The 27,576-nt window shown below is 40.4% G+C and overlaps 1 protein-coding gene across 1 annotated transcript in view; it reads right to left on the reverse strand.

Moving 5' to 3' along the window:
* UBL3 (ubiquitin like 3) overlaps window positions 1-23,660 on the reverse strand; it is a 65,396-nt gene extending 41,736 nt beyond the window's left edge. The window contains exon 1 of the mRNA XM_067562931.1: window positions 22,196-23,660. Within this exon, the coding sequence (XP_067419032.1) occupies window positions 22,196-22,222 (27 nt within the window). The 5' untranslated portion in view covers window positions 22,223-23,660. The remainder of the gene's footprint in view (window positions 1-22,195) is intronic.
* Window positions 23,661-27,576: the final 3,916 nt, after the last annotated feature.

Consider the following 27,576-nt stretch of genomic DNA (forward strand, 5'->3'; position numbering starts at 1 on the left):
GTAGAGGCTGCTGATTCTCAGCTGCCTTGGGCCACTTCCTTTGTACTACTTCTGTGGCCTGCTGAAAACAAGGGAGGAAAGGAACACTTCCAGGGTATGCACAGACCATGTAGACTCTTCCCATGACTCACAGTGGCTTGGGACCCACCATTTGAGAAACACTGTTTTAGTTCATTTAGAAGACATCTTTTCAATGAATTACTGAAACTAGTACTGGTATTATAATTTGCTGTTTTAACTCAAAAGCAATAAATAAATAAGATCCTAGTCCTAAAATAGTTTATGCATGGGATTCTGCCTTGCGCAGAGCCCCACTGGAGTCAATGGGGCTCAGGACATGCTTAGACTGCTTTGTCTGTGCAATCAGTCACAGGATCAGGGTCTAAGATTATTAATATTAAACTCCACTTAATCCCCAAAAGTTATTGTCTGAGGGCCTGATCCAACCCCCACACAACACAATGAGAAAAATTCCCATTGACTTCAATTGTGCAGGATCTGGTCCTGAGTGCACAATTTTAAAGCAGTATAACAAAAATATGAAATTAGAAAAGGCAACACGTCATCTTGTATTATCTCCATGAAGTTACATACAGCAGCAAAATTATACATATACAAAATAGGAAGAATTGGGAAAACGGCAAAATCATGGAAGTGTAGAACAGGAAGGGACCTTGAGATGTCATCTAGTCCAGTCCCCTGCACTTATGGCAGGACCAAGTATTATCTAAGACCATACCTGACAGGTGTTTATCTAACCTGCTCTTAAAAATTTCCAATGATGGAGATTTCACTACTTTCCTAGGCAATTTATTCCAGTGCTTAGCTACCCTGACAGGAAGTTTTTTCTAATGTCCAACCTAAACTATCCTTGCTGCAATTTAAACCCATTGCTTCTTGTCCTATCCTCGGAGGTTAAGAAGAACAATTTTTATCCCTCCTCCTTGTAACAATCTTTTATGTACTTGAAAACTGTTTTCATGTCTTCACTTCTCCAGACTAAACAAACAATTTTTTCAATCTTCCCTCACAGGTCATGTTTTCTAGACTTTAATAATTTTTGGTTGCTCTTCTATGGACTTTCTCCAATTTGTCCACATCTTTCCTGAAATGTGGCACAATACTCCAGGTGAGGGCTAATCAGCGTGGAGTAGAGCTGAAGAATTATTTCTTGTGTCTTGCTGACAGGACTCCCGCTAATACATCCCAGAATTATGGGGTTTTTTTTGTTTGTTTGTTTTTGTTCGTTTTTTTTTTTTTTTTGGTTTGTTTTTTTTAAACAAACTATTCGTTATACTATATACCTTAAATACCTACTCAGAATTTTATTTGTGTCTCTGAATTTGAGGAACTGAGTTTAGGAATATAAATACCATCAAAGAGTAAACAAATGGTCTAACCAATCTGGGATCCTATCTCTGACACAGTCCAATGTTGGATGCTTAGAGGAAGAAGTAAAATCCTGTAATGAACCTAAGTTGGGCAATGCTATATCACCGAAGAATTTTTTTTCTTGGTTCATAATCATCTTATGCCCTGAAGCATGCAAATTAACATCCTCAGATTTGTATTAGTGTAACTGTACATATTCTTATTCACAATAAAGTAATTAAAAAAAATTCTTACTAAACTCTTACATTTGCCTCAACACTGACCTGCATCAGAGAACTCCACAGATTAATTATATACCTCCCAAAAGAACTTTCTTTCATCCTTTTATAAATTTGCCACTTTTAAATTCTATAGCTACCCCTTGTCCTTGTCTAATGGGAAAGGTAATATAGGTGTATATGAATACTTAAGATATTCTCTCACCTTACATTTCTCATCTGCAAATCATCTCTTTTCTTATCTCAACTAGTATATTACTACTGTATTTTTTTCACTCATTTAAAAAAAAAAAAAAAAAACCATCACCCCACATCCCAAGATCCCAAAATCACTTGATTATATTTTGAAAGACTATTTATCTTAAGGATCTAGGAGAAAAAATAGTGTCATCTTACCCAGGAAAGGTATACTACTCACCCTTTCACATAATATGTGCATTCCGTATTTCTCATTGGGTTTAAGGATACTAATGCAATTTATAGCTACTTAGAACACACTATTTCCTAACAAAGTTAATATTAACATAATTCATGTGGCAGCATTTCAATTTACAGTTTTGTTTGGAATCAAATGTGATTTTATCAGGTATTAACTGAAGGGGTTTGAAGATTACAACTCTATTCTTTAGTATTACAGAAATAAAAAAACATACAGAAAGTTTATTGCAACAAATTAAATGTTTATGGTGACTTTCATCCAGAATGTTACAAAGAGCTCTACAAAACCAAGTATTTCTTACCAGCTAATTGTTTTCTGTTTAAACACCAGTTTAAAAAGGGACTGGAACTTCTGGTATGTTACTCAAGCTGATGGAGATCATTCAGGCGAAATATGTTTTGCACCCAAGCTCCTCCTTCTGATTGGCTTTATCTGTAGGTATTCCTCAGTTGATGAGCATCCAGTCTTAATGAGTTAGCTAGAAACTGATCTGAGTAGCACTTGAACAACAAGGAGGCTACGTCCCTTTGGGATTTGCTTTGAGAATGATGATGCTGAAAGTTGTCAAATTGAAAGTATTGTGGCGACTAATCCTATCCAGTTATTGTACTGGCTGCTTTGACAGAGATGGGCTGCTGGGGAATGAGTCCAACGGATGATGTCGACCATAGAAAATTAACAGCGGGTTAATCTTGGTTGTTCTTCTGCTCGCTGCCATCATGGTGGACAGTGAGCTCCCAACTGGAGCACATTACAGGTGAACTGGAAAGAGCCTCATCTCCACCTCTCCTGAGAAGTTTGAGACCCTCTGATTTGGAACCCTCCCAGCTGCTGATACTGCTGTGTGAGAAATGACTTAAGATAAAAGACACAACAAAAAGAGACGAGAAAACCTGCAAAAAGAGCTGGATGCAAAAAACCCTTATCCTGATTGGCTACCATCTACCTAACTGACACACAGTGAAGAATATTACTCATTATCCACACTGGTGGCAGTGAGACCACAAAAACAGATACACAGGCAATCATTTCTCTAACAAAGTGCTGCCACTTGTGTGGGTTGAACTCTGGACAACTGATTATTAAGTATTTAACTAATGCCGTAAGTGTACTTGAACTCTATAAAAACAAGACACAGCCCTTGTCCCAAAAGAAGAATTTCACCTCAATCTGATTTAATGTGTAATGATTATTTAAGCATGCAGAATACAATTTCCAGAATTGGAATTTGTCCAGGATGCAAACACACTGCTCTTGCAAAAGTATGAACCTCTAGTTTAAGTCTCAAAGCCCATCCCTCAAGCAGTGAAGCACCCACTTGGAGCATTGGTTTAATACAGACTCAGTGGCCAGAAAACCATCTACCAAATCACCAGCACCACTTCCATCTGCAGTCAACATAGCTTTTCTCTGAGATCTCCCAGTCATGTACTGATCAAAGTAGAACTTGATTATCTTATGAGATCTAGTGAAATTATAAACTGAGATGTTATGGGTTCAGGCCAAAAAGTGGCTTTATTGGGACTGAATTTAAATTATTCGAAAGATATTGATCTTATATATTTTTATGCTAGCTTAATGTATTATTTAATTAAAGTATGCCTTGTCATTGAAATTAGAGCCACTAATAAAAAATGTTATTTCCCTGTACACACGCTCAAGCCCGAGCAGTACATAACAGAACAAATATTTGATTCCATGAAGTAACACTGATTGCTTACTTCTCATTTGGTTAAAGCAATCATTTAAGCGTACATAGACTGCTAATAATGAATATCTTGACATATATTAGATCTTTATTGCACAACACATTAGACCTACTCTGGGAAAAATATTTACTATTCTTAGAATTTGTCACAATTATTTTAATGACTCTTGAAAACCATGAAATTCCACTGCAGACTGTAAATTTAACCCAGTTATGCTCGAAAAAGAAGGTTGTGGAATGGACAGATTAAAACTCTCCACAATACAGATATGGTTAGAATGAAAGCTACAGTTAAGGTTGCCCAACCATTTCCATTTTAACCTTCTGTTATCAGTCATGCTTAACTTTCCGAAACTTGCAGCATTCAGGTTGAAATTTCCCAAACCTGGTCATTGCTCAAGAGTGATTTTTTAAAAGTATGAGTAAGAACAATTTAGCCACTTTTTAAAATAGTGGAAAGAGGGGAAATTACTTTCTCCCATTATAAAAGAAGAGCAACCTTTCTCTGAACTGCTCGAACCCAAAAGGACTGAAAATGGACAGTAGAAAATAGGAAGGGCAGAAACACATTTGTAGATGTAAAATGAACTACATACCACATATACTCAATTTTTAACATAGGTACTTATGCAGGAACTTTCTAATACAAAGAAAAATAAAGTATTTTAGCAATTGTATAAAGCTATTTATTTAAACAATGCACCTCTATGTCCATCTAGAAACAACTTTGCTTTATTTAAGTGCAGGTGTACTTAGAGCTCTATTTGGCAACTAATGCATGAACCCATATTTAACCTTCTCCAGGCAAACATTCCTTAACTGCAGTTCTATTTTGGTTTCCTTCTTAGGCTTCACAACAAACCAAATGTGACCACAGACACTAAGCTCTGCCAGAGACAGTATCTGATTCAAAACTATTTCTGTCAAAGCTGATGAACAGTTCATTTAAAAAAAAAAATCTTTAAGTAAATTCTGTAATATGAATGCTACATATCAATGCTCAACTTCCCTACTGAAACAACGTGATAATAGCAAATTTCCCCAATACCTTCTGAGAAGTCACTTCCTGCTTTTACTGCTTTAGCTCTGTTTTGGCTTTGTACAATATAGCACAGAGGAACTACCAATTTTTTTTTGATCAAGCTCATGAAATAATGTATTGGCCGACACAGGACATCTCTGTGAATGTATAAATAGCTGAACTACGGTATTTAGTGAAATATCTATGTGACAAACAAAAATGGAAAAGGAAAAGTTCCCTTCTCTCCTCCCCAGCAAATACATAAGAACATAAAAATGGCCATACTGGTTCAGACCAATGATCTATCTGGCTCAGCATCCTGCCTTCTGACAGTGGCCAATGCCATTGGCTTCAGAGGGAATGAACAGAACAAGGCAATTATTGAATGATCCATTCCCTGTCGTCCATTCTCAGCTTCTGGCAGTCAGAGATTTAGGACACCCAGACCATCTTGGCTAATAGGTCCATCAGTGGCTATCCTACATGAACAATCCCGTTATACTTTTTGGCCTTCACAATAACCCTGGCAACAAGTTCCATAGGTTGACTCTGCATTGTGTGAAGAAGTACTTATTTTTGTTTGTTTAAACTTGCTTGTTTATTAATTTCATTGGGTGACCCCTAGTTCTTGAGTTATGTGAAAGGGTAAATAAACACTTCCATATTCACTTTCTCCACACCATTAATGATTTCACAGATCTCTATCATATCGCTCCTTAGTCATCTCTCTTCTAAGATGAAAAGTCCCAGTCTTTTTAATCTCTCCTCATATGGAGGCTGTTCCATAGCTCTAATCTTTTCTCTCTCTCTTTACCTTTTCCAATTCCAATATATCTTTTTTGAGATGGGGCGACCAGAACTACATACAGTATTCAAAGAACACTGCTGACTCATGGGAGGCTCTCTGTAAGTTGACAAAAAGCTTTTTCTGTTTTGATCTGAAACTCCTTTAATTGGTCTATGCTCTTTTAAATATAGTCTTTGTCTGCACAAACAAGAGAAATGTATTTGAAAATTTTCTTCTTCTGGGTTCCCTTCCTCTGATCTATGCTTTCATCTACTCCCGCTTAGATTTGGGATCAGTGGGTAGTGATCAACGGCTTGATGTCTTGTTGGCAGCCGGTATCAAGCGGAGTACCACAGGGGTTGTCGGCCCTGGGGCCGATTTTGTTCAACATCTTCATTAATGATCTGGGTGATGGGGTAGATTGCACCCTCAGCAAGTTCATGGATGACACTAAATTGGAGAGAGTAGTAGATACTCTGTATCCTATCCCTACCCTCCAGTGTGACCTAGACAAATTGGAGGATTGGGCCAAAAGAAATCTGATGAGGTTCAACAAGGACAAGTGCAGAGTCCTGCACTTAGGACGGAAAAATCCCATGCCCTGCTACAAACTGGGGACCGAAAGGCTAAGCAGAAGTTCTGCAGAAAAGGACCTGGGGATTACAGTGGACAAGAAGCTGGATATGAGTCTACAGTGTGCCTTTCTTGCCAAGAAGGCTAATGGCATATTGGGCTGCATTAGTAAGAGCACTGCCAGAAGATCAAGAGATGTGATTATTCCTTGCTATTTCAGCACTAGCGAGGCCACATTTGAAGTACTGTGTCCAGTTTTGGGCCCCCACAACAGAAAGGATGTGGACAAATTGGAGAGTCCACTAGAGGGCAACAAAAATGATTAGGGGGCTGGAGACAATGACTTATGTGGAGAGGCTGAGGGAACTTGCTTATTTAATCTGCAGAAAAGAAGAGTGAGGGGGGATTTGATAGCAGCCTTCAACTATCTGAAGTGAGGTTCCAAAGAGAATGGAGCTAGGCTGTTCTCAGTGGTGGCAGATGACAGAACAAAGAACAATGGTGTCAAGTTCCACTTGGGGAGGTCTAGGTTAGATATTAGGAAAATCTTTTCCCTAGGAGGGTGGTGAAGCATTGGAATGGGTTACCTAGGGAGATGGTGGAATCTTCATCCTTAGAGGTTTTTGAGGCCCGGCATGACAAAGCCCTGGCTGGGGTGATTTAGTTGGGGTTGGTCCTGCTTTGAGCAGGGGGTTGGACTAGATAACCTCCTGAGGTCCCTTCCATCCCTAATTTTTTATGATTCTATTGGTGCTGTGTTGATCTTAAATGCATACCCTCATCCAGTCAGCAATCTAAAATGGACAGCTGGCTAAGCCCTTTCCAGAAGAAAACATAAGCTTGTAGTGTAGTTAACTGATTGTGGCACAGGTCATAAAATTGGGCTTTACTTCTGTCTCTTAACATAATCTTTTAACAATGTGCAGCAGAACTGTAATCTTTAAATAGTCCTTCATGTTACTACAAACAATTTAGAATTTTACTGATGTACAAAGCTGAACATCTGTAAATTCTAAACATAAGAATGTGTGATAACTACATTTGTAGAGTATGTCCTACCCTGAGTGTTACTACCTATCATCTTCCAGCAACAGAAAGAATCTGCAAACTAAAAAATAAATAAAAAAATATAACTTTAGGGTTATCATCTTATGACTCAAGTAAAAGGGGTAAAGGGGCATGTCAGGACACCATATTGCTTTTTTCCCCTCTTATTCAGATCTAACAGACTGACTTTCCACACTCCTTCCATGGATCCATTGTCTAGCTTCATGATATCTCAGCATTCATTCTGCTGATGATGTCACACCTACCAAGCCACACCAGAGACTGAAACCTGATTATTATAAAGATAAGACAAATGCCATCATCTCCATTCAATGCTGCATGACATTTTTATGTCTTCAATATTACTTTCAAGTGCTATTGTGTAATATAATATTTCTTACTTTTTAAATACATAATATTGGGGAAAGTTAATGTATTTTGTCCCCCTTGACATGCATGAGTCTTCAGCAGTGTTCAAAAGCATGTAGGACATCACCAGAGTAGTGCGAATCAGGTCATCAATCTAAAGCATAAAGCATCTACCCCACCAGCCTTTGCATCTGGGTGACAGACTCTTTGTTATGTTGACATCAAAAAGAGGTGAGTGGAAATAATTATAAGTGTGCTTTCACTTTCATATGGGCTGTCTGAGGAAAGACAAGGTTCCAGATACTGAGGCTCTCATATGGGCAGGTATTCCAAGCATTGATGAAATCACAGATGCGATGGGCAGGCCATGTCACCAGAATGTCAGATGAGCAACTGCCAAAGAATATCTTTTATGGTGAGCTAAAGGAGGGAAACCACTTTCAGGAAGGTCAGAAGAAACGTTTCATAGACTCCCTCAAGTTATCTGTGAGGCGTTTTAACACTGACCCAGAGTTTTGGGAAGATCTCACTCAGGATTGTTCTACCTGGCAAGTCTGATCACCACAGACAGTTCAAAACCCAAACTGGCCTGATCAGCCACTCATATGTTCACAGAAACCAAACAGATCACTGATGTCATGGTCATCTTTGAACTTTAAGGACGAATAACAACGTAAGTGTGCAGATATATTTCTTGTCCTCTTTATTTGGGGCATTCATAACCTACTATAAACCAAACATTGTTGCTTACAATAAAGTGTTTGCAAAGCACCGTTTAACTCTGTACATCTTGATTTCAATATAAGCAGCTTTGCATTTAGCGGAAATGGTTGTAAATCTCATATAAGGCATAAAAGTATTTGAAAACATACATTTCTAAGCATGGATGAGCTCCATGGAGCAGTTCCAAACTTAAATGGGAGAAGATGAAAGCATAGCATAGACCAAAGGAAAAGAGTGCAGCAGAGGAAATATTTCAAGCATTAATGGTATCACTTCTATGATATAGAGGTGTGATATTCATGTTTACACAATTTTTCATTGTTAAGTCAAGTACCTTGAAATAAATTCTCACACACACACCCCTCCTCTTCCTCCCACATCAATTTAATTATGTTAAGTTTTTTAGTCTGTATTAAAATAAGTCGCATACAAATTGTGTTCTAGCTGGTTAACATTGTATATTCTATTCCACACTACTCCAATTTGTAAGTGTGAAGCCCAGTTCTTTTCTAGCATCTGAGAGTGGGCCATGAGACTAAGCATTACCATTCCTATGACCGATCATTTATAAAGATACATAATCCCTTCAGAGTAGATTTAAAACACCTATTTAACTCACATGCAGTATTTAAAGTATCCCAAGTTTTCATAAAATCTTTAAAAGGTGGAAGAAAAGAACGATTGGTTAAACTGATGCACAAAGTGACCCTCATTCCTAAGCAAAAGCCTACCTTATTCAGCAGAATCTAGAAATCACTTTGCAAGCATGTAGAAGGCTATTGCGTGTGGTGTTCAGGGGCTCAAGCTTCCCCGCTCCCCAGCATGTTTCCAGCTCACTCAGCCCCTATCCCGGGTAGCCAGCCTGGGCAGGGAGCAGAAGTGACATCCCCAGTCAGGCTCTCTCACTGGCAGCTGCCATGGTGCATAGCAGGGGCTGGAGGGGCTGATTTCAGCCAGCACTGGAAGCGGCTACCACCTGGGCCCAGCTGACAGGGAGAGCAGCAAAATGTGCTGGGAAGGGGGCGCACAGTGGGAGAAGAAGAGAGCCCCCCTCCTCCTTGCAGATGATGTGGGGCAAGGAGAGCATGGCGGCCACATGTGCAGGATGGGAGGGGTCCACTGCACAGAGGAGACACATGACTGTTCACGTGTACTCCCTTCTGCCTTCGTCCTGCCCCTCCATCAAGGCCACATCCGCCGGCACCCACCGGCAAAAAGATAAGTCCACACCTATGCTGAAGTAAGACTGAAAATATTGGGTTTGTTTAGTCTGGAGAAGGGAAGACTGGGGGGGGAGGGGGGCGGACGACGACACACAAGACAGGGACGACACATTTTCAGGTACATACAAGGTTATTACAAGGAGGAGGGAGAACAATTGTTTTCCTTAACCTCTGAGGATAGGACATGAAGCAATCAGCTTAAATTGCAGCAAGGGTGGTTTAGGTTGGACATTAGGAAAAAAAATTGCTGTCAGAGTAGTTAAGCACTGGAATAAATTACCTAGGAAAGTTGTGGAATCTCCGTCACTCGACATTTTTAAGAGCAGGTTAGACAAACACCTGTCAGGGATGGTCTAGATAATACTTAGTCCTACCTTGAGTGCAGGCAATTGCACTAGAAGGCCTCTCAAGGTCCCTTCCAGTCCTACAATTCTATGATTCTATGGCTGGCTGACATTCAGAGTCTCAGACACTCTGAAGCTGGCTATTACTGTTCCTAACAGAGCACCAGCATACAACTAAAAAACAGCCAACTGGCTTTATCCGAAAGTTAACAGGCAGAGAGCAGTTAGCCTTGCCTTTCTTTCAAAATACAAATTTCAATTTTAAATAATGTTGTAACTCTCAAGAATTGCATGGATATCTTAGTCTTACTATGAGCCACAATACAAACATTGGGTTATAACACATTATTATGCAACCTTAATTATTGGATGACCTCCCAAGTTCCCTGATATAACATAAGCAAATTTGAACTGATCTTCACGGATAGAGAGTATAAATAGTAACCTGGGTTCTCCTGGAGAAAAGTACCACATTTCTTAGAATGTATTTCAGTATTTTATTATAAAATAACTACTCAGTACAAAAACTCTGGGTGCAGTAATGTATAAATAATATCTATAATGTTTTATTTTCAGTCTTTCATAGAATCACAGAAACGTACAGCTGAAAGGGACCATGAAAGGTCATTAAGTCCATCCCTTCCATGCTGAAGCAGGGCCAAGAATACCCATTCAATAACATAGTGCTCATTGCTGCATAAGCATAAAAAGAAACTTTAAAGTATCTTCAGTATTAAGAAGAATAAAAAAGGCCAAAAATATGTACAGTCCACCACACACAGTCATCCAGAAATTACTATCTATGATTACCATTCTTCCCTTCCTCTCTCATGTCTATGAATTTTAGCAATTCTCCTTTAGCTGTTTTCATACACTGAAAAACCTGTCATTCATATGATCATAAACTAACTTTTTAGAATGGTAGAGCTAAGGGGAAAATGAACATGGCTGTGAAGGGTGATTGTCTAGTGTCTACACATCTACAGAGATGAAAGGTCAAAGTACAGATCTCATTCAGGTCATAAATTAAACAAACTGGATTATTTCAACCTAATCCCAAATGCAGAGATGGGCTACTAGGATGATCTCAGGAATGGAAAACCTACCTTATGAGAGGAGACCCAAACAGCTTGGCTTGTTTAGCCTAACCAAAAGAAGGCCAAGGAGAGCTATAATTGCTCTCTATAAATATATCAGAGGGATAAATGCCAGGGACAGAAAGGAGTTATTTAAGTTAAGTGCCAATGTGGACCACAAGAAAAAATGGCCATCACTAAGTTCAGGCTCAAAATTAGATGAAGGTTTCTAACCATCAGAGGAGTGAAGTTTTGGAATGGCGTTCCAGGGGGAGCAGTAGGGGCAAAAAACCTAACTGGCTTCAAGACTGAGCTTGATAAATTTATGGAGAGGATGGTATGATGAAACTGCCTACAATGGCATGTGGCCCATCGGTGACTGCCAGTAGCAAAAATCCTCAACTGCTGGAGATGACACTAGATGGGGAGGGCTCTGAGTTACTACAAAGAAGTCTGGTCAGTCTTGCCCACTTGCTCAGGGTCTAACTGATCACCATATTTGGGGTCAAGAAGGAATTTTCCCCCATTTCAGATTGGCAGAGGCCCTCAGAGGTTTTCACCTTCTCTGCAGCATGGGGCAGAAGTCACTTGTGGGTTTAAACTAGTGTAAATGGTGAATTCTCTGTAACTTGAAGTCTTTAAACCATGATTTGAGGACTTCAGTAATTCAGCCTGAGGGGGGTCTACTTCAGAGGGGGGTCTACTTCAGCACTGGGTGCATGAGGCACTGTGGCCTGCAATGTGCAGAGGTCAGACTAGATGATAACCATGGTCCCTTCTGACCTTAAAGTCTATGACTATGAACATCATAAAGCTACTACATACAGTAACTGGTCACAATTGTCTGTCTCTGCTCAGAAGATGCCTAAGACTAATACCAAAAGTGTTGAAGGTTGGACTGATGCGATGTAGCAGACTCTCTCAGTTGGTTCTGTAAGCACCTAAATTCCCTATGCTTGGCTCAGCTCTACCCAGAATTCTTAGTCCCTCATCTTTACAACTTCAAACCCAACTCAGAAAAGCAAGCAAACACAAAATAGCATACATGTATATAGCAGGACTGATTAGTGATCAGCTTATAGTCCATGTATTGGGCAGGTTGTCTTTATAAATAGAAAGAGATAGCAAAGATATAATACCTGAATTAAGAAGATTCCAAGTTGCTACAAACCTGGAGACAGCATGCTTGATGTGGATGGAATCTTTGAAGAATTTAGCTGCAAAGTCTCTAGTGAGCACGCACAAAATGCAATTTTTCAAAGGATTCTAATTAGGCCAAATTTGGGTGAATTTTTACAGGGCTGGCAAAGACACATCCTTGACAAAAAGGTCAACTCCCTGGCAAAATATCAAGTCCCTGCTCCAAAGCAAGGAGGGCACTAGAGGGTCTCAAAAAAGATTACTGGAATTTTTAACGTGATCAAAAAAAATTTTCTCTAACCTAATTCTCTGAAATGGCTGAATTGTTTTGGCTGAAGTTTTCCACAAAAAATGTGGTCTAAGGCAGTCACCCAGTATGGAAAACTTCAGACCAATTAGTTAAAGTTTGGCAAAGTTATAAGCAGCTGAATAAAATGGGACGTATCAGGTAACATTAATAACAAACAACACTACCAACCCCACCTATAATAATATAGTTTCATTTTCAGAGGATGACCGTAAATAGCATGCAAAAGTACTTTCATTTTAGAGACATAGCTAGTAATATTGATTCTCTCTTGATCCCATTCAATTCTCTTTATCAGTTATCTTTGCCTGTTGCAATACAACTGTAGAGTCTCACCAATTATTTTACATATTTTCAATTCTGTTCCAATATTTTCAGTATTAGAAAGATATGAAGAGTCCATGATTGTCTATCTTTCTCATTAAAAAACCTGATTTATCAAAATCTGAAACATCTTTACAACCAGTCTTGGTATTGTTGTAAAAAAGAAAAGCTGCATATAAGTATCATATATACAAATACAGATAACTCTCCACATACTGATTTACCTTAAACTCTAAAGATTAAAATAACATGCATAACTATGTAAGTCCAATGAGAAATGTAATTATGTCTCGATTTATATCAATAATTCAGTTTTCACAAATTAAAATATTTGCTTTATTACATTTCACAACAGATATTAATTACTCTGTATAATTATTTGTAAAGACTAAAATTAAAAATGTATTATATACAGAGCCAAGATGACATACGAGCTTCAGCCCTTAGTAGTACACTGTACATCAACTAAAGTCATTGAACATTATTCCAAACAGTCAGATTCATGCCACTGGCTCATCCAAGTACAGATATATAATAAAACCTATTACATCCAGTATTTTAAACTTTATTGATACTGTATAGCTCATTATTAGCCATTCTCTCAGTCACCCATGGTACAATACAGAAGGATATGAAAATGATGTTTAAAACTAATGTAACCTGCTACTTAAGATCCTTGGGAAACTACATTTTTTTTTTTTTTTTTTAAAAAGGACAGAGTTCTAAAATAATTCAAGTGTTCTCCTGCTGCTTCATTAGGGTAATGAGGAAGTAGGCATTGTTGGATAATTAATCAAGCTCAACACACCGTCAGCATCGTAAAATTATATCTCAATTCTGAAAGGGGTAACTGATTAAATATTGATCTCCACTATTTCTTCTTTATTACAAACAATGATGGAATCTCTATATTAAATATATACAACATATTTCTAAGGGAGCGTAAGAAGTACCATTTGAAACATATGTTACAGAGTTCAGAAACAGATTACTGTGGCACAGAGGACTGCCAGATCACAATAACCTGGCACATCATGCTAGCTGCACAGAGGAGATACTAACCACCTTCTTCTTATTATTTAGTCTCAAAAGAAAAAACACCATTACGTTTATTTAAAAAAGGTACCTCATTTACATCAAAGTATTTCAAAGAATTTCTTATCTTACATAACACAATATGGTGCAACAAAGATCATAGGAAAGCTTCCAAAAGAGCAAAGACCCCATATTCTTCAGGGTCAAAGCATTCATCCATACCTGAATTACGGTCATTACAAATTGAAGTCCAGACCTGCAGCTGAAGAGCGCTAAAAGGAGAGAACCAGCTTTGTTTCCCCTTGAAACTCAGGCTGTCCCAGCACAGGTCCAGGTCCTCGGTGTAAATCAGATGAGCCTGAATGCTACTTTAATCTAGGACAGCTACCAGGAGCAGCCAAGGGCCATTCAGATGGACATACCAGTGAAGGAGTGTCATGAACACACTTCCTAGTTTGTGGCCACAAGATACTAACCTCCAGGAGTTGGACCCACTAAGGTATAGGGTAGTGTTTTGGGTGGAACCCAATACAAAGCTGCCACAGTGCTGAACAGGATCTGGTCTTATTTATATCTGTTTTACTACTTGGCTAGTAAAAATGGGATAGAAATAAGTATAAATTGACTCAGTTTGTATCTCCATAATCACAATATCATGGGACAAAATAAAATCTTATATGGAAAGATAATTAATTGTATAGGATTCTACCACTAACTTTCCATGCAGTTTTGAAATCTGTCTCCCAAAGAATTTTGGGTACAAAATACAGATGTGTGATCCCAACATTGACAAATTATTTTAAGCCACTTGGTCATTGCCAGAAACTATTAAAAAAAAAAAAAAAAAAAACTACTCGAAAAAAGTCCAAGCCTGTGACAGTGATATCATTAACTTAGTCTGTCAATTTCCCTCCTCTTTCAGATGCTTTTATAAGATTAGTGGTGTTCTGTAAAGGCCCTTTGTGTTGAAAATGTATGGTATGTTTTGATTAACACCCACTTCATTTTTAATGCAAATTTCAAACACACTTATGATGACTAGATGCAAGCTTGGAGAGAACCTGCCAACGGGTTCCACTGACTGCAACTGTCAAACCAGGACACATCAATCCTCCTCCGTCAACCAACCAATCATGAAACCAATGGTGGCTGTCAAAGAATTTCTGAATTTCCACTACATGCTTTAGGACAGTTAGATGTTACTTCTTTAACAAGGTTTACATATTTCTGAAGACTTTACGCATCAGAAGTTTAGGATAACTACAACTGAGAAGGTCTCATCTTTTTCCATTTTATTTTCACTGGCATAATAAAACTACAAAGATCTCCTTGACAATTTTATCTATGTTCTTGGAAGGCCCCTTCAGCACCTTTGACATATTATTCTGTAAATTTTCTTTTCTGATGTAGAATCAATAGCATTAACTAGGAACACATTTGGTTGCATGGAGTCATTTTCAGAAATTTTCTCATATTTGACCAGCAATCTGACAATTATAAGTGTTGGTTCTTTAATTTTTTCCTTCAATATTTCTTCATTTTCATCACAAGTAGTATCTAGGATTTGCAATTTGAAATTTGTCTGGGGGAGTATATCCAGGGCAAAGTGCTTCAGCCATTTCTTTAAATTGCTCATTTTGTGCTACCCTGGAAGTGATGTTAGCATACTAAGAGATTGTAACTCTTATCAAATGCAAGTTGTTATTATAGCATAATAAAGATTATTCTTTGCCAAGTTTTGGATGCCAAAAAGAGACTGCTCCAAAACTAAACTGAAATTGCAGACATATTAGAAGGCCTGAAATTTAAACTTAAGTCATCATCTGGATAAGATTAGAGGACAATGATGGAATCAAAAGTGTTTCACCTGCAGGATCAAATTCATCAGTCTTCTGCTAATTTTCTACAAATTCTGAGCTGAGTGCAAATCTTGTCTATCTTGCTACTGAACTACCATGGACAATATCTACATTTTATATTAGCAGAATTTCTTTCTTCATTATTTCAGTCCATTTCTTTCAATTTTAAATCTGTTGAGGCAATTAACTCATAGACTGATGTTTGGTATTCAGTAAATACTGATCAACAATTTGCATTATTGATCAGCAGTTTTCACTTTTACTAAATTTAGAATGATAAACTACTAATATCTACACTTAATGCAATGCTGTGCAGATAGAAGACTGAAAATAAAATGAACCAGCCAGCTGTATACAGAACCATCAGGATCGCCCAGAATTGTCCAGAAGTGTCTAGAATCTTGCAAGCCTGCATCCTAAGAATCACAGCACTTCCAATGTTCATGTAAGTACTTTAGAGTGAAAAAGAAGCTCAGGAGTTTAAAAACCAGAAAAAAATCTCTAAGACCTTGGACTAGGTTTCTCCGTAGGGGAAAAAACCAGGTTTTCTTTTAAGGTTGCGGGGGGTGGGGGGGTGGTTTGTTGCAACGTCACTATTTTTTCTGCTTATTTACTTTGTGTATTTGACAGTGCTTTGCATATCGTCAGTTTCACAGTTTCTCCCATATTATTTCTAGCATTTATCTTCCAGTAGTGCTCAATGGCTGCAGACAGGACTGGGACACATTGTGCTGTGCACCGTACAAGCATATATGAAAAACAGCTCCAGCTCTCAAACCTTACAATCTAAAACTTAAACACAGAAACGGACAAAATTTGGGTATAGGCATATACTCAAAACAGATCACATGTATTCTACGCTCCATGGCCTCAGATTTCATCCCTTTCATAGAACTGTGCTCCAGAATCTGAGCTTCCATTTATACATATGTCTCTAGCCATAGTGATCATGGGAAAAAACCTTGAAAGCATTAACACTGTTACCTGCCTGAGTCTGCACAGAGACTAAAACAACAGCTCCAAGACCTGTGAATTCCCCATTCATCTCAAATCAGACCCCTGTGGACTCCGGAGCTGCAGAATTTGGCTATTTTTTAAGATACAAAATTCAATACTTGTTGCTGTAGAATTCATCATTTTGCTACAGCCAAGTACCCAGCTTTTGTTTTCTGTCTCTCAGTCTCGCCAGAACCTGACAGCAGTTGCCTCTGGCTCCCCAGCATTCCCCACAGGGGGAATTAATTGGATTATAGCGTGTGCTCCCTTTGCTGTTCCATGGAACTAGACAACAGGGAGCTGGAGAACAAGAACTGAAGTCCAGCTTGCAGCCAGGAAACAGGGGGAACCAGAAGAATAGGCTGACGAATTAACTTGCCTGGAAAACAGTGCAGCAGCCAAGGCCAGGAGGAAATGTCCCAGTGAAGCACATTATAAACCCTGTCACTTACTTGCACAATGGTGGAAGCAAGTTTTGTGCCAGATGACTTGAACATCATCATTGGAGCCCAGGGAGAGGAGCTGGGCCACCTGGAGAGCACAGCAAAAAAACTGATCTTCAAAAATAACCATTGACAAATTTTCCATCTATGAATATTTTCAACTATGAGAAATGGATCACTGCTTGTGTGTGGGAATAAGATGAGGGGCATTTCATAGCAAAAGAGTAAATTAACACTGCTTAAAAGTTGTGGGTGGGTGTTGTAGAATTTGGTCCTATTCTGCCACGGCATACACAGTGCCCTATAAACAAATAAATCATCATAATAATGATTGGTACACCTACCCAGATACATGGATTGTTGTTTTATTTGTTGAGTGTGGGGTGGGGAGGATGTATGAATATTTTCAGATAATTTTAAAGATTGCCTAGTACATATGTGACATCAGCTTTGAACAAGTATAGTCCTTGTCACAGCAGCAGATAACAGGAGAGAGTGGGAAGATAAACAGGGAGACATTTTTCTCATCTCTGTAAAAGAAGCACTGAAATATGTTACACACTGTGGTTCAACGTAAGTGGAGTCAGAAAAGGATTCATCCTGATCCTCTCCCACCTCGCCTCAAACAAAAGAAAAAAAAAGTGGGGGAGGAGGGAAGGAGAGTAAAAAACATGCTGAAGACAACATAGAAATGATATACTATGAACTCTTTCTCTTCACTCACTCTCTCTTGTATCAGGAAAGAAAGAATATCCAAATGCTTCCTGGCTGCAAGCTGGATAACATATTACAATTAAATACAGAACACAATATACCATGAATAAGTTTTTAACCCTTCAGACTGGAGAAGGAGATGGAAAATGCTCAGAAATAATATTTATGCATTTATTATTAGTAAGTTCCTCAAGCTCTCCATTATTAAATTAACATAGTCAACTTGATATCTATTCAGCCTACAAAAAGATAATAGGACAAAGGGTAACTAAAATAAATAAAGTAAGAGGACAAAGATGCATCACTTTTTTAATTCTATCCCCATAAATGAAATGCTGTGAATAAAATTAAATATGTTTAACTACTTTATTTCCAATGTGTTATGTTGATATTCTCTTTGAGTATTCTTATATTTAGAATTTTTTTAACTGGTTGATGGATACCGAAACTTAACTGCCACTGTCATTCTCCCACTCTCCTACTGAACCTTCTTTCAGGCAGTCCCATCTGCCTCAGATTCCCTCCCTGTCTGTTTTTCTCCACCAAGTCCCTCATGAAATTACACTTCACAGGAGCTTATATGGTACACTAGCCAATCCACCTCCTCCCTACTTTTAACATCCTGAAAAAGCTTGTGCACATGCACACACACAGAAAAAGCTTGTGCACACGCGCACACACAGAAACCCATTCCAAAGCTGGAACAAGACACATGCTTAACCAAACTAGTTACTTTTTTTTAGTTGTTCCCCTTCTTTTATCCACTGTCTTCATTACTCATTTAGATTATAGGTGCTTTTTGGACAGCAACCCTGTTAACTGACTAGCAGCGTTGACGCTCATTAAATTTTACTAAAAATAGGCATCCCACACACATCTTTTGCTTAAGCCTTAGTATATGGACTCAACCACAGTGTACAAAATAATTTAATTGTCTATAAATTCTTAATTTTAAAACGTTTTGTTGTTTACATGGTGCACATGCAAAAGAGGTCAACAAAAAGAATGTCTCCATCAAACACTAATCAGAGAGGGAAAATTTACATAACTTAACAACACAGAAGACATGCAAAGTGCAGCCCAGGATATGCAGGTATGGCAGAGTCTTTGTTCATGCCCTAAGTAGTGTCTGATGGTGCAGGAAGGATTCAGTTCGAGCCTAAGCTGTACAAGGTGCTTTTCAAAGATGTATTAAAGTCCATGTGAAGGAGTTACATAGGTAAGGAAGAGTGTTGTAACAAGATAAGATACTTGGACCCAGCCCTCTAGTCGTCATGTGATAGTCCCACTGTAATCCCTGGAATTATTCATTTAAGTAATAGCTTCTGTACTAAACCCATATTTTGGGATAGATTATGCTGAAACAATCAGCTATTATATCAAAACTTAAGGAGAAAACAATTTAATATTTTCATTAAGTCAAAAGAGTGGAGTCAAATTAACTATATGAATCCACAAACCACTGAGTGCCTTTTTAATTTTTACTAAAGAAATATGAGTTGCAAATAGATCACCTGCTATCTACAATCTATTTCCAACCACTACTGAATGGCAAAACTGGTCAATTTTCTGGTGAAAGTGTTTGAAATATTCAGAGATGATCGCTATAGTCACTACCACCCCCAAAATTCTTTTACTATAGTAAGGAACTATGAAAAAAAAAAACAGAACAAAAAAAAATTAGGTTCCAGTCCTGCAATACACACCACTCACCCCTAACACACATCTAGAGTCCTAATTAGGTTGATGAAACTCCACAAAGGTGCAGAGGTTAGCACTAGCAGATTTCTTTGAAGAACTGGAGCCTTAAACTTTAAGTAGCATGTATTGCTACAGTAGTAGTGAACCACATACTTATAAAATTATGATCGGAATGTGGTGTGTCATAATCTACTTTGTTAATGGAATGCAAATGATAAAGAAATATGTTGATCATTTAGGACTGATGTGTTGAAATGTTTAGCCACATAAAAAGAGACTAATTCTAGAAGTCAAACATGTGACTGGAGAGAACTCAAAGCTTTGCATTTATTCGAATACTATAGTAGCTTGAAATTTCTGTTGAGCTTACAGAGATTTATATAAATTCAGAATATAAATACAACAGAATGTTGCTAGTTTGCATTGGCAGGAAGATCTATTGCAAATTACTGCATTTTGCAAAGCAGCAATTAAAATAATAGAAAAGCAGATACTAAACTGTTTATCTGACAAATACAATTTAGTTTTAATTATTTATGATAATACTTCAGTGTTTTGTAACAGATTTTGTAAAAGTGATGAATCTTAGTAATATGACACCACAGTAGGCTACTATTAAATCTTTGAGAAACTGTGGAAAAGACCCTTGTTTGTGCATACAAATTATGGAGTGGGTGGATTAGGGAAATGCAAATTAGCAAGATTCTACAGTAAATACAAATATAAACAAGGTGACAGCCTGATAAATGTTTCTCTTTTAGGAACAATCAGTTTAAACAGCAATTACTAGACAAATTTGAGCTTTTGGAGGGAGGAGGTTTGTTGATAATAGGAGACTAAGAATGAATATTCCAATCTTCCTGCTAACAAATTATCTGTACTAAATAGAATTTCCACAGTGTATTTCAAGCCTTTTAAGACAAGACAACTGCAGCTAAAAATGCAGAAACCTATCAAAATGGTCCTGAAAAAGCCAGCATGAATTTATTCCCTCAGTTAAAATGAATGGATATTGATAACATTATCATTTGATATTTCATCCCCATATATTCACAAATCACTTCCTGCTTATGAGCAAATTGCATAATTTTAGGCCTAGATTTTACTACTATAAATGTCATCAGAATAATTACTACTTTAAAAGATGAAATGATAGTTTGTATAGCTAAAATATTTTTATTTCTATCATTTAAATGTGTACATTGATATAAAATGGAGTCTTCAGCACAAGAAGTCTAGTGACAGTACAATAATTTCCAAGCAGGTAGGGCCTAGGAGTACTATGGAGGGGCAACGTGCTCAGCTATGGGAAAGGGGAGAGAAGAGTGCTTTGTGTCAGTGTCCAGAGACCCCTCCAGCCAATTTCAAAAGCAGTGCTAAGCTATTTGCATCCAGCCCTTCTCAGCTAGAGTAAGATTTGCTGTGATATGACGCATTAGTCAGGGAACGGAAGGGGAAAGAGTATTCAGGGTATTCTCTGGGCTAATGAGACCTTGGAAGGAAACATACACTAAATAATATTATGAGTGAAAATTATAGTGGAAAGGATTTGAACTTGGAGGCAGCAGTCCCCCCATCCTCCAAGTCATAATAGATAGATACCCTAGAGAAGAAAAAAACCCATAGGCGCTGAAATTTTGTTTAATTATCATTTATCTTATCACTTCTCTTTTTTCAGCAAAGTTTAGTTTTTCAGCAGCAACCAAAATGACTCTGCAAGAAACAATGAAAGTAAGCACGCAAATGACAAAAGCATGGACATGTCTTCTGTTGCAAGACAAAGTCACTACCAATCACCTTGAAATATGAAGAATGCAGTGATATATGGAAGTGTTTTGCTATTAAAATAAAGAGGTAATGTATCAAAAGAGGTTAACAGCTTCTTTCAAAGACCTTCTTTCAATATATAAAACCAAAAAATTCATTCTGCAAATAGTTTAATTAGCAGACCTGAAAGACTAATGCAAGAACCTTCCTCCCAAAACACCAGAATATGGCCTGGTTTTAAGTGTATTGAGCTGGCATGTCCAATGAGGGCTCAACAGAGTCCAATATAGGTCGAACTACAGTCCATTAAAAGAAAGACGACTGCCCTCGAAAAATGTCAAGATTGCAGCTCGTGCACAAGAGATCCTATTGTGTAAATAGGTGCGTGAGTTTTTGCCTGTTGACCTGCATCAAGTGAAGAGATTACCTCCCCATCAGTGTGAGATGCCAAAGTGTCGGCGGGAAGCCAAGAAGGTGAGGGAAAGGATGAGGCCGAATTCAGCTGGTTCTGGAGGATAAATGGTTTCCAAGGTGGTATGATTTGGATAACTGGTTTTCAGTACAGTTTTATATTGGACAGCATCTTGCTCACCCATTATAATCCGAAATGCTTCACAGACTTAAACAACACAGCTACACAAAATGAATGGCAGCAGACAGCTATTCAGTGGTGTAGGTAAAGGAGAACGATGCCTTCTCAGAGTGCTTTCCTACATACAAGAGGACACTGCAGCGCCCCATTCTCTTAGGAAAAACCAAAGCAGCAACTGGATGTATTTGAGGTGGGGGGCGGGGGGGGGGGGGGAAGAGAATAGGAAGCCTGGAACTTTTTGTCCCCTACATCGTTAACTGACAGTGGACTCATTTTGTGCTAGCCCTCTTCGCTGAACCCCTCTTTCTTTTACTGTCTGCATCTCCCAAACACACACCAAATAGATGGTCAACCACCGCCTGTAGTAACAACGACAATTAAGGCGCATAGCACTTACCATGTCAGCTGGGACGCTGCTGGACATCTTGCTGTTATACCCCGGTGGTTTAAAGCAACTTTAAAAAAAAAAAAAAAAACCAAAACCAATCAAACAAAAAGCCCCGAGCTCACACAGCAAGGGATCTCCTAGGCAGCGGCTCTGCGCCGCGGCTCGGGGGCAGTAAGTTCGCTGTTCCTGCTGGAGCTGCGGAGAGGAGGCTGTTTGTGGAAGGGGGGAAAAGATCCAAGAGGAGCCGGTCTCAGGGCTCGGACAGCGGGCTCGGTGGCAGACCAGCGAGGGCAGCAGCTCCCGGTCAGCAGCAGCAGCAGCGGCGGCGGCGGTGCCAGGTGGACCCGGCAGGGCTGTAGAGTGACATGAATGGCGCGCGGGGGTTTTTCTTCCTTCCCCAGCCCCGGCCGGTAATGACGGGGTGATTCACTGGATAGCTCTGCGCCCCAGTCACCGCCTCATTAAAGCGGGCGACCCAGACAGGCAGGGCGACCTTCCGGTGGGCCGGGGCGAGCGGCTGAAGTTTGCGCCCTCCGGGGGAGGGGTGACCACGACGACCCCCACCACCAGCAGCAGCAGCCGCAGCCTGGGCGGTGTCTGCGGGCGAGGGAGCAGGGCAGCGTCTCTCCCCTGCCCGGCGCACCCTCCCCCACACCGCTCCGGCAGCGGCAGCGCCTCAAGGGGGATTTAAACGGCAGCCGCCTCCAGCCCGCAGCAGCCTCAGGTCGCGGCTCTCATCGCCGCCGCCTGCCCAGGCCCCGCTCCAGCGCCTCCCTCCGCGGCCCGGCGGGGAGCCCAGCGCCGTCTGCTCTCGCTGTGGGCCGGGGCCCCGCTCAGTGCGATCCGCTCTCTGCCCCGCGCCCGCAGCCGCCGCCTGTCATCTTCCGCTCAGCCTCAAACCAACATGGCGCCCGCCGCCCAGCCGACACACAGCCCGGGGAAGGGGGACACGGCGGGGGGAGAGGCGGACGGACCCCCGCCCCCTCCCGCCGTGCGTCACGTACGGCAGCCCCCCTCCCTCGCCGCGGGGCACTATGGGGATTGTAGTAGGCCGCGGACTCGGGGGAAGCCTCGGGGAAGAGCAGCTGGGGGAGAACGCGCCGGCGGGGCCGGGCTGGGACTCCCGCTGCTGGCCTTGTCATTGCCACGGGCAGGGAGAGGAGCGCTCGGGGGCTCAGGGACTGGGGCCTGGCCCACGCTTCCCAGGGAGGCTGAAGGCTCTGGGCCCCATTTCCCGAGGGCCCCTCCCCGGCAGGCCGGCAGCAGGCTCTGCAGCCCCAGCGATCGCCCCGCACTCCAAAGCCGCGGGCTGGAAGCTGGGGCACGTGCAGAGCTTGGCGCCCCAAGCGCAGCCCCCTGCCCTGGGCTCCTTCCCGACCCTGGGCCTGCACTAGATGTAGTTTTCCAAAGTCCGCGCAGCCTGGGTTTCACTCGGTGGTTGTAGGGCAGCTGCTGTGGGCTCAGCCCAAGTGGCCGGGAGCTTGCCCAAGGCACAGCTACTGAAAGTGACGACATGTTACAACACAGGGGAGAATAAGCCATGAAAGAAGGCAGGGTATGAAACGTGCCTTGGTGATGCAAACAGTCCATGTTCTTTATACCTTATAAACCTCCAAGTAAATATTAAATAAAGTACATTGGTTTCATGAGGTGGGCTGTAACTTACCTGACAGCTGCTTGGCATAACACCGGGAGCCCTTTTAAGTGCTTTTATTTACAAAATCTGGTTGTATGTTTTGTTCCTGTATGTATTCCAGTGAAGAAGACCATTATTTCCTTACCCCAGAGATGTGCATATCTCAGGTTCCCCAGCACGACTTTGTACTTCTCAATTCCTAGATTTTTTTTTTTTTTTTTTTTAGCCTGAAATATCAGTCGTTTCTAGTCTGGACCATTCTTTCTAATCCATGTAGTTCTTAATGTGAAAAGCTCCAATTGGACCCACAGCAGAAATGATGACTTAATGCAGTTTCAAAGGGAAAATGGTCCCTCACCAAACACTTCCTTACTTCAGGGCCAAATTATCTTAAAAGGAGGCTGTACGGGTATTTATACCATACCGTAGTCTGATTTGGAATTCCAGTCCTGGCTAAATAAAATTCATGTCAGGTGGAAGAGATATTCCATCTCTAAGAAGGAAAAACTGATGTGCAACTGTCTAAGATTCACTGGGGATGTGTATTTATAGACACACATCTGCTCCTGTAAAAAGTGTCAAAGAAAATATTAATCAGGAAAATCAAGTAGATGATTCCTGAAGAGAGGGTTCACTATACCCTATAAATTCAAGTTGGGAACTTGTTATATATATATATATATATATATATACATACACAGTCTGGCATCTATAGGTCTCCTGTAAAACCACATCAAAATATGGCTAAGTTCAATACTTCAGAAGGTTAGAGAGACTGCCTCTCTCCCCATGCTGTTCCACAGCAGTGGGGTTTAGTGGAGGCATTTGAGCTGGAGCCCCCTCAGTGTAAGATGGAGGAAACTCACAGCAGATGTTCTTCATGATGGGTCCTCCAGTTTGGAATGCACTTCTCTACTCCTTGGCCCAAAATAGCACAAATCTGTTGATCTCCATGGCTTGCAGCAAGGTCCATCTTATTACCAGAGCTTTTGAGGAGTGAGAGGGTGTTACAAGAGAGGGCTAGTGGAAGGGACATGCAAATAGGAGGGCTGGGTTCTGTTCCCAGCTCTCCTGCTGTCATGCTGTGTGACCATGGAGAAATCACTTCTCTGTGCCTCGGTTTCCCGTTACCCTTTGTCTGTCTTGCTTGTTTAGTCTCACTGCATAACTCTCACTCTGTTTATACAGTACCTTACATAATGGAGCCCTGATCTCAGCTGTGGCTTCTAGGCAGTACATGAGATGACAACAAATAATAAGAAAAGGGCTGGTATTTGTGGGAGCAGCGGGATAGTGTCGGGACATTGATTTTACTGATCTCTCCCATTGGTTATTCTTAAACTGGTTGGTTTTTATGTGAAAGTATTTTTAAAATTATAGGCTAAGCTCTTTTATTTATTTATTTTTGTTATACATCTAAAAAAATAAATAATGACATTGTAGAACATCAACCATGATGGAGTCTCACTTCCCATGCTTCTCCATCCTATATACAACACATTTTTCCTGCATATGTATGGTTAAATCTGTGGCAGATTGAGGAACTGTGAACAGGGCACACAGATTACAGTTTTGTCTTCAAATTATGGTTAGGCCCAGGTCTTCCAAAGATTTATGCATGTGCTTAACTTTATGCACTGCACATAGTCCCCTTGATTTCATGCACAAGGTGTAAAATTAAGCACATGCATAAATCTTTGCAAGATTTGGGCCTTATTTAGTATCTTGTTCTCTTATGGTTTCCGACTTGAATAAGCCATTGGGTGCAAGAATCATATGCTTTTATGGTGATGAAGTAATACTATATTTGAGGACTCCATATTACCATTTCATTTTTATTTTGGGTACATATTGGTTTTGGCAAAGATTCTTTCATGTTTGCTGGGGTATGACAAAGTAAAACCAGGATCATGTCTCCCTTTGATACATATCTGTGATTTTCAGGAAATGGCATAAGGAATTTGCATCATATTTATTATCATCATCATTTGGGACCTTACTTATGACTGAGGTCACCAGGACTGTTATTACCGACCTTCAGTATGCTGACGACTGCGCTATCCTTGCACACACCGAGGCTGTCTTGCAATCCACCCTAGATCTCTTCTCAGGTACCTTTCATAGCCTAGGACTCTCCCTCAATATTGACTGAGATACTCCACCAGCCTGCCCCAGCACAAGTTGCCACTCCTCCCCCACAAATTGTCATTGGTGGTGAACCCCTGGAAAATGTTGAACGTTTCCCTTCCCTTGGTAGCCACCTCTCCCAGGCAACAAACCTTGATGTGGAGATCAAACATAGGATCCATTGTGCCAGCGCATCCTTTGGAAAGTTGCTGCCTCGTATGTTTATTGACAGAGATCTGTGAATGGAAACAAAGATCCTGGTCTACTAAGCAGTAGTCTTCCCCACTCTTTATGGGTGCAAGACATGGGTGACATATCGAAGCCATGTTAAGCATCTGGAGTGGTACCACCAGCATTGTCTCAGGAAGATTCTCTATATCAGACGAAGATCACCACACCAATGCCAGTGTTCTCTCTGTAGCTAACATCACCAGTGTTGAGGCGAAGATTATGAAACATCAGCTTCCCTAGGCTGGTCATTGTGTGCGGATGGCTGATACTCGTCTTCCAAAGCAAGTAGTCTTTTCTCAACTTAGTCATGGTAAGAGGACCCTCAGGGGAAAGAGGAAACACTACAAGGACATTCTGAAAGTATATTTAGAAGGGAGGCATTGATCCCATGAATTGGGAAGAGCTGGCTGGCAATAGGCTGCAATGGCATCAGGTCATACATCAAGCCTCAGCCCATTTTGAAGAGAATCACCTTGCTCAGGTGGCTGAGAAATGGCAGAGGAGGAAGGAAAGTGTACAGCATCCTGGCCAGCAGTTGTACGATCTCCAAGCAACCGCCTATCATATATGTGGAAAATGTGTAGCGCATGAACTGAACTCCTCAGCCGTCTTGTGTCTCATCAATGACTTTTCCTGTGGCAGACATCATCCTTGTATCAAGGGATAGCTGATGATGATTTATTTGTATTATGGTAATGCCAAAAGACCAGGGTCCCACTGTGCTAGACACAGAACAAACACGTAAAGAGAGAGTTCCTATCCTGAAGAGTTTACTATCCTAAGTTTTCTGTCTCCAGCATACACTTGTAGCATGTGTATGATTTTTTTTGGGGCTCTCAGCTATCATCACACAACACAGATGGAGGAATCAGCATTGCTGGGAGGATATTTAGAGATGGCTATTGTGTTAGACAAATATATAATGGGAAAATACAGCACAATGGTCCATACTGTTGCAGCGCTGGCCTCCATGTTCTGTGAAGTATGTGGGACAAGGAAAAGAAATACCTTTGGCGTCACTGAACAGGGGTACTGTGATTGAGATACAACAGAATACAAGAGAAAAATATTTTTCTCTTTGGTACACTGTTAGAATATTCATTTTACACCCAGGCAGAAGGGAAATGGGATCTCTGCTGGAACAGAGGACACTGAACAGCTATAACAATGTGCCAGAAGAATACATGTCTGGGAACACTCTCCCATAACCACATCCAAGGGGAAAGCAAAAGACGGTTCAAAAAAGTCAAATCTACTGCCCTGTTGTGCAACAAACCTCCAGCAATGAGGAGAGCCAGCCAAATGTCTCTCTGAAAAAGGATATTTTGTTTTTAGGACTCAGTCCTGCACTAAGATATATAAGCACAACTCCCGTTAGCTCAGCCTTGCAAAACGA

This window comes from Emydura macquarii, unplaced genomic scaffold, assembly GCF_026122565.2.
Source record: "Emydura macquarii macquarii isolate MOO-44397 ecotype Brisbane River unplaced genomic scaffold, CSIRO-AGI_Emac_v2 contig_2473, whole genome shotgun sequence".
In the NCBI taxonomy this organism is placed as follows: domain Eukaryota; kingdom Metazoa; phylum Chordata; order Testudines; family Chelidae; genus Emydura; species Emydura macquarii.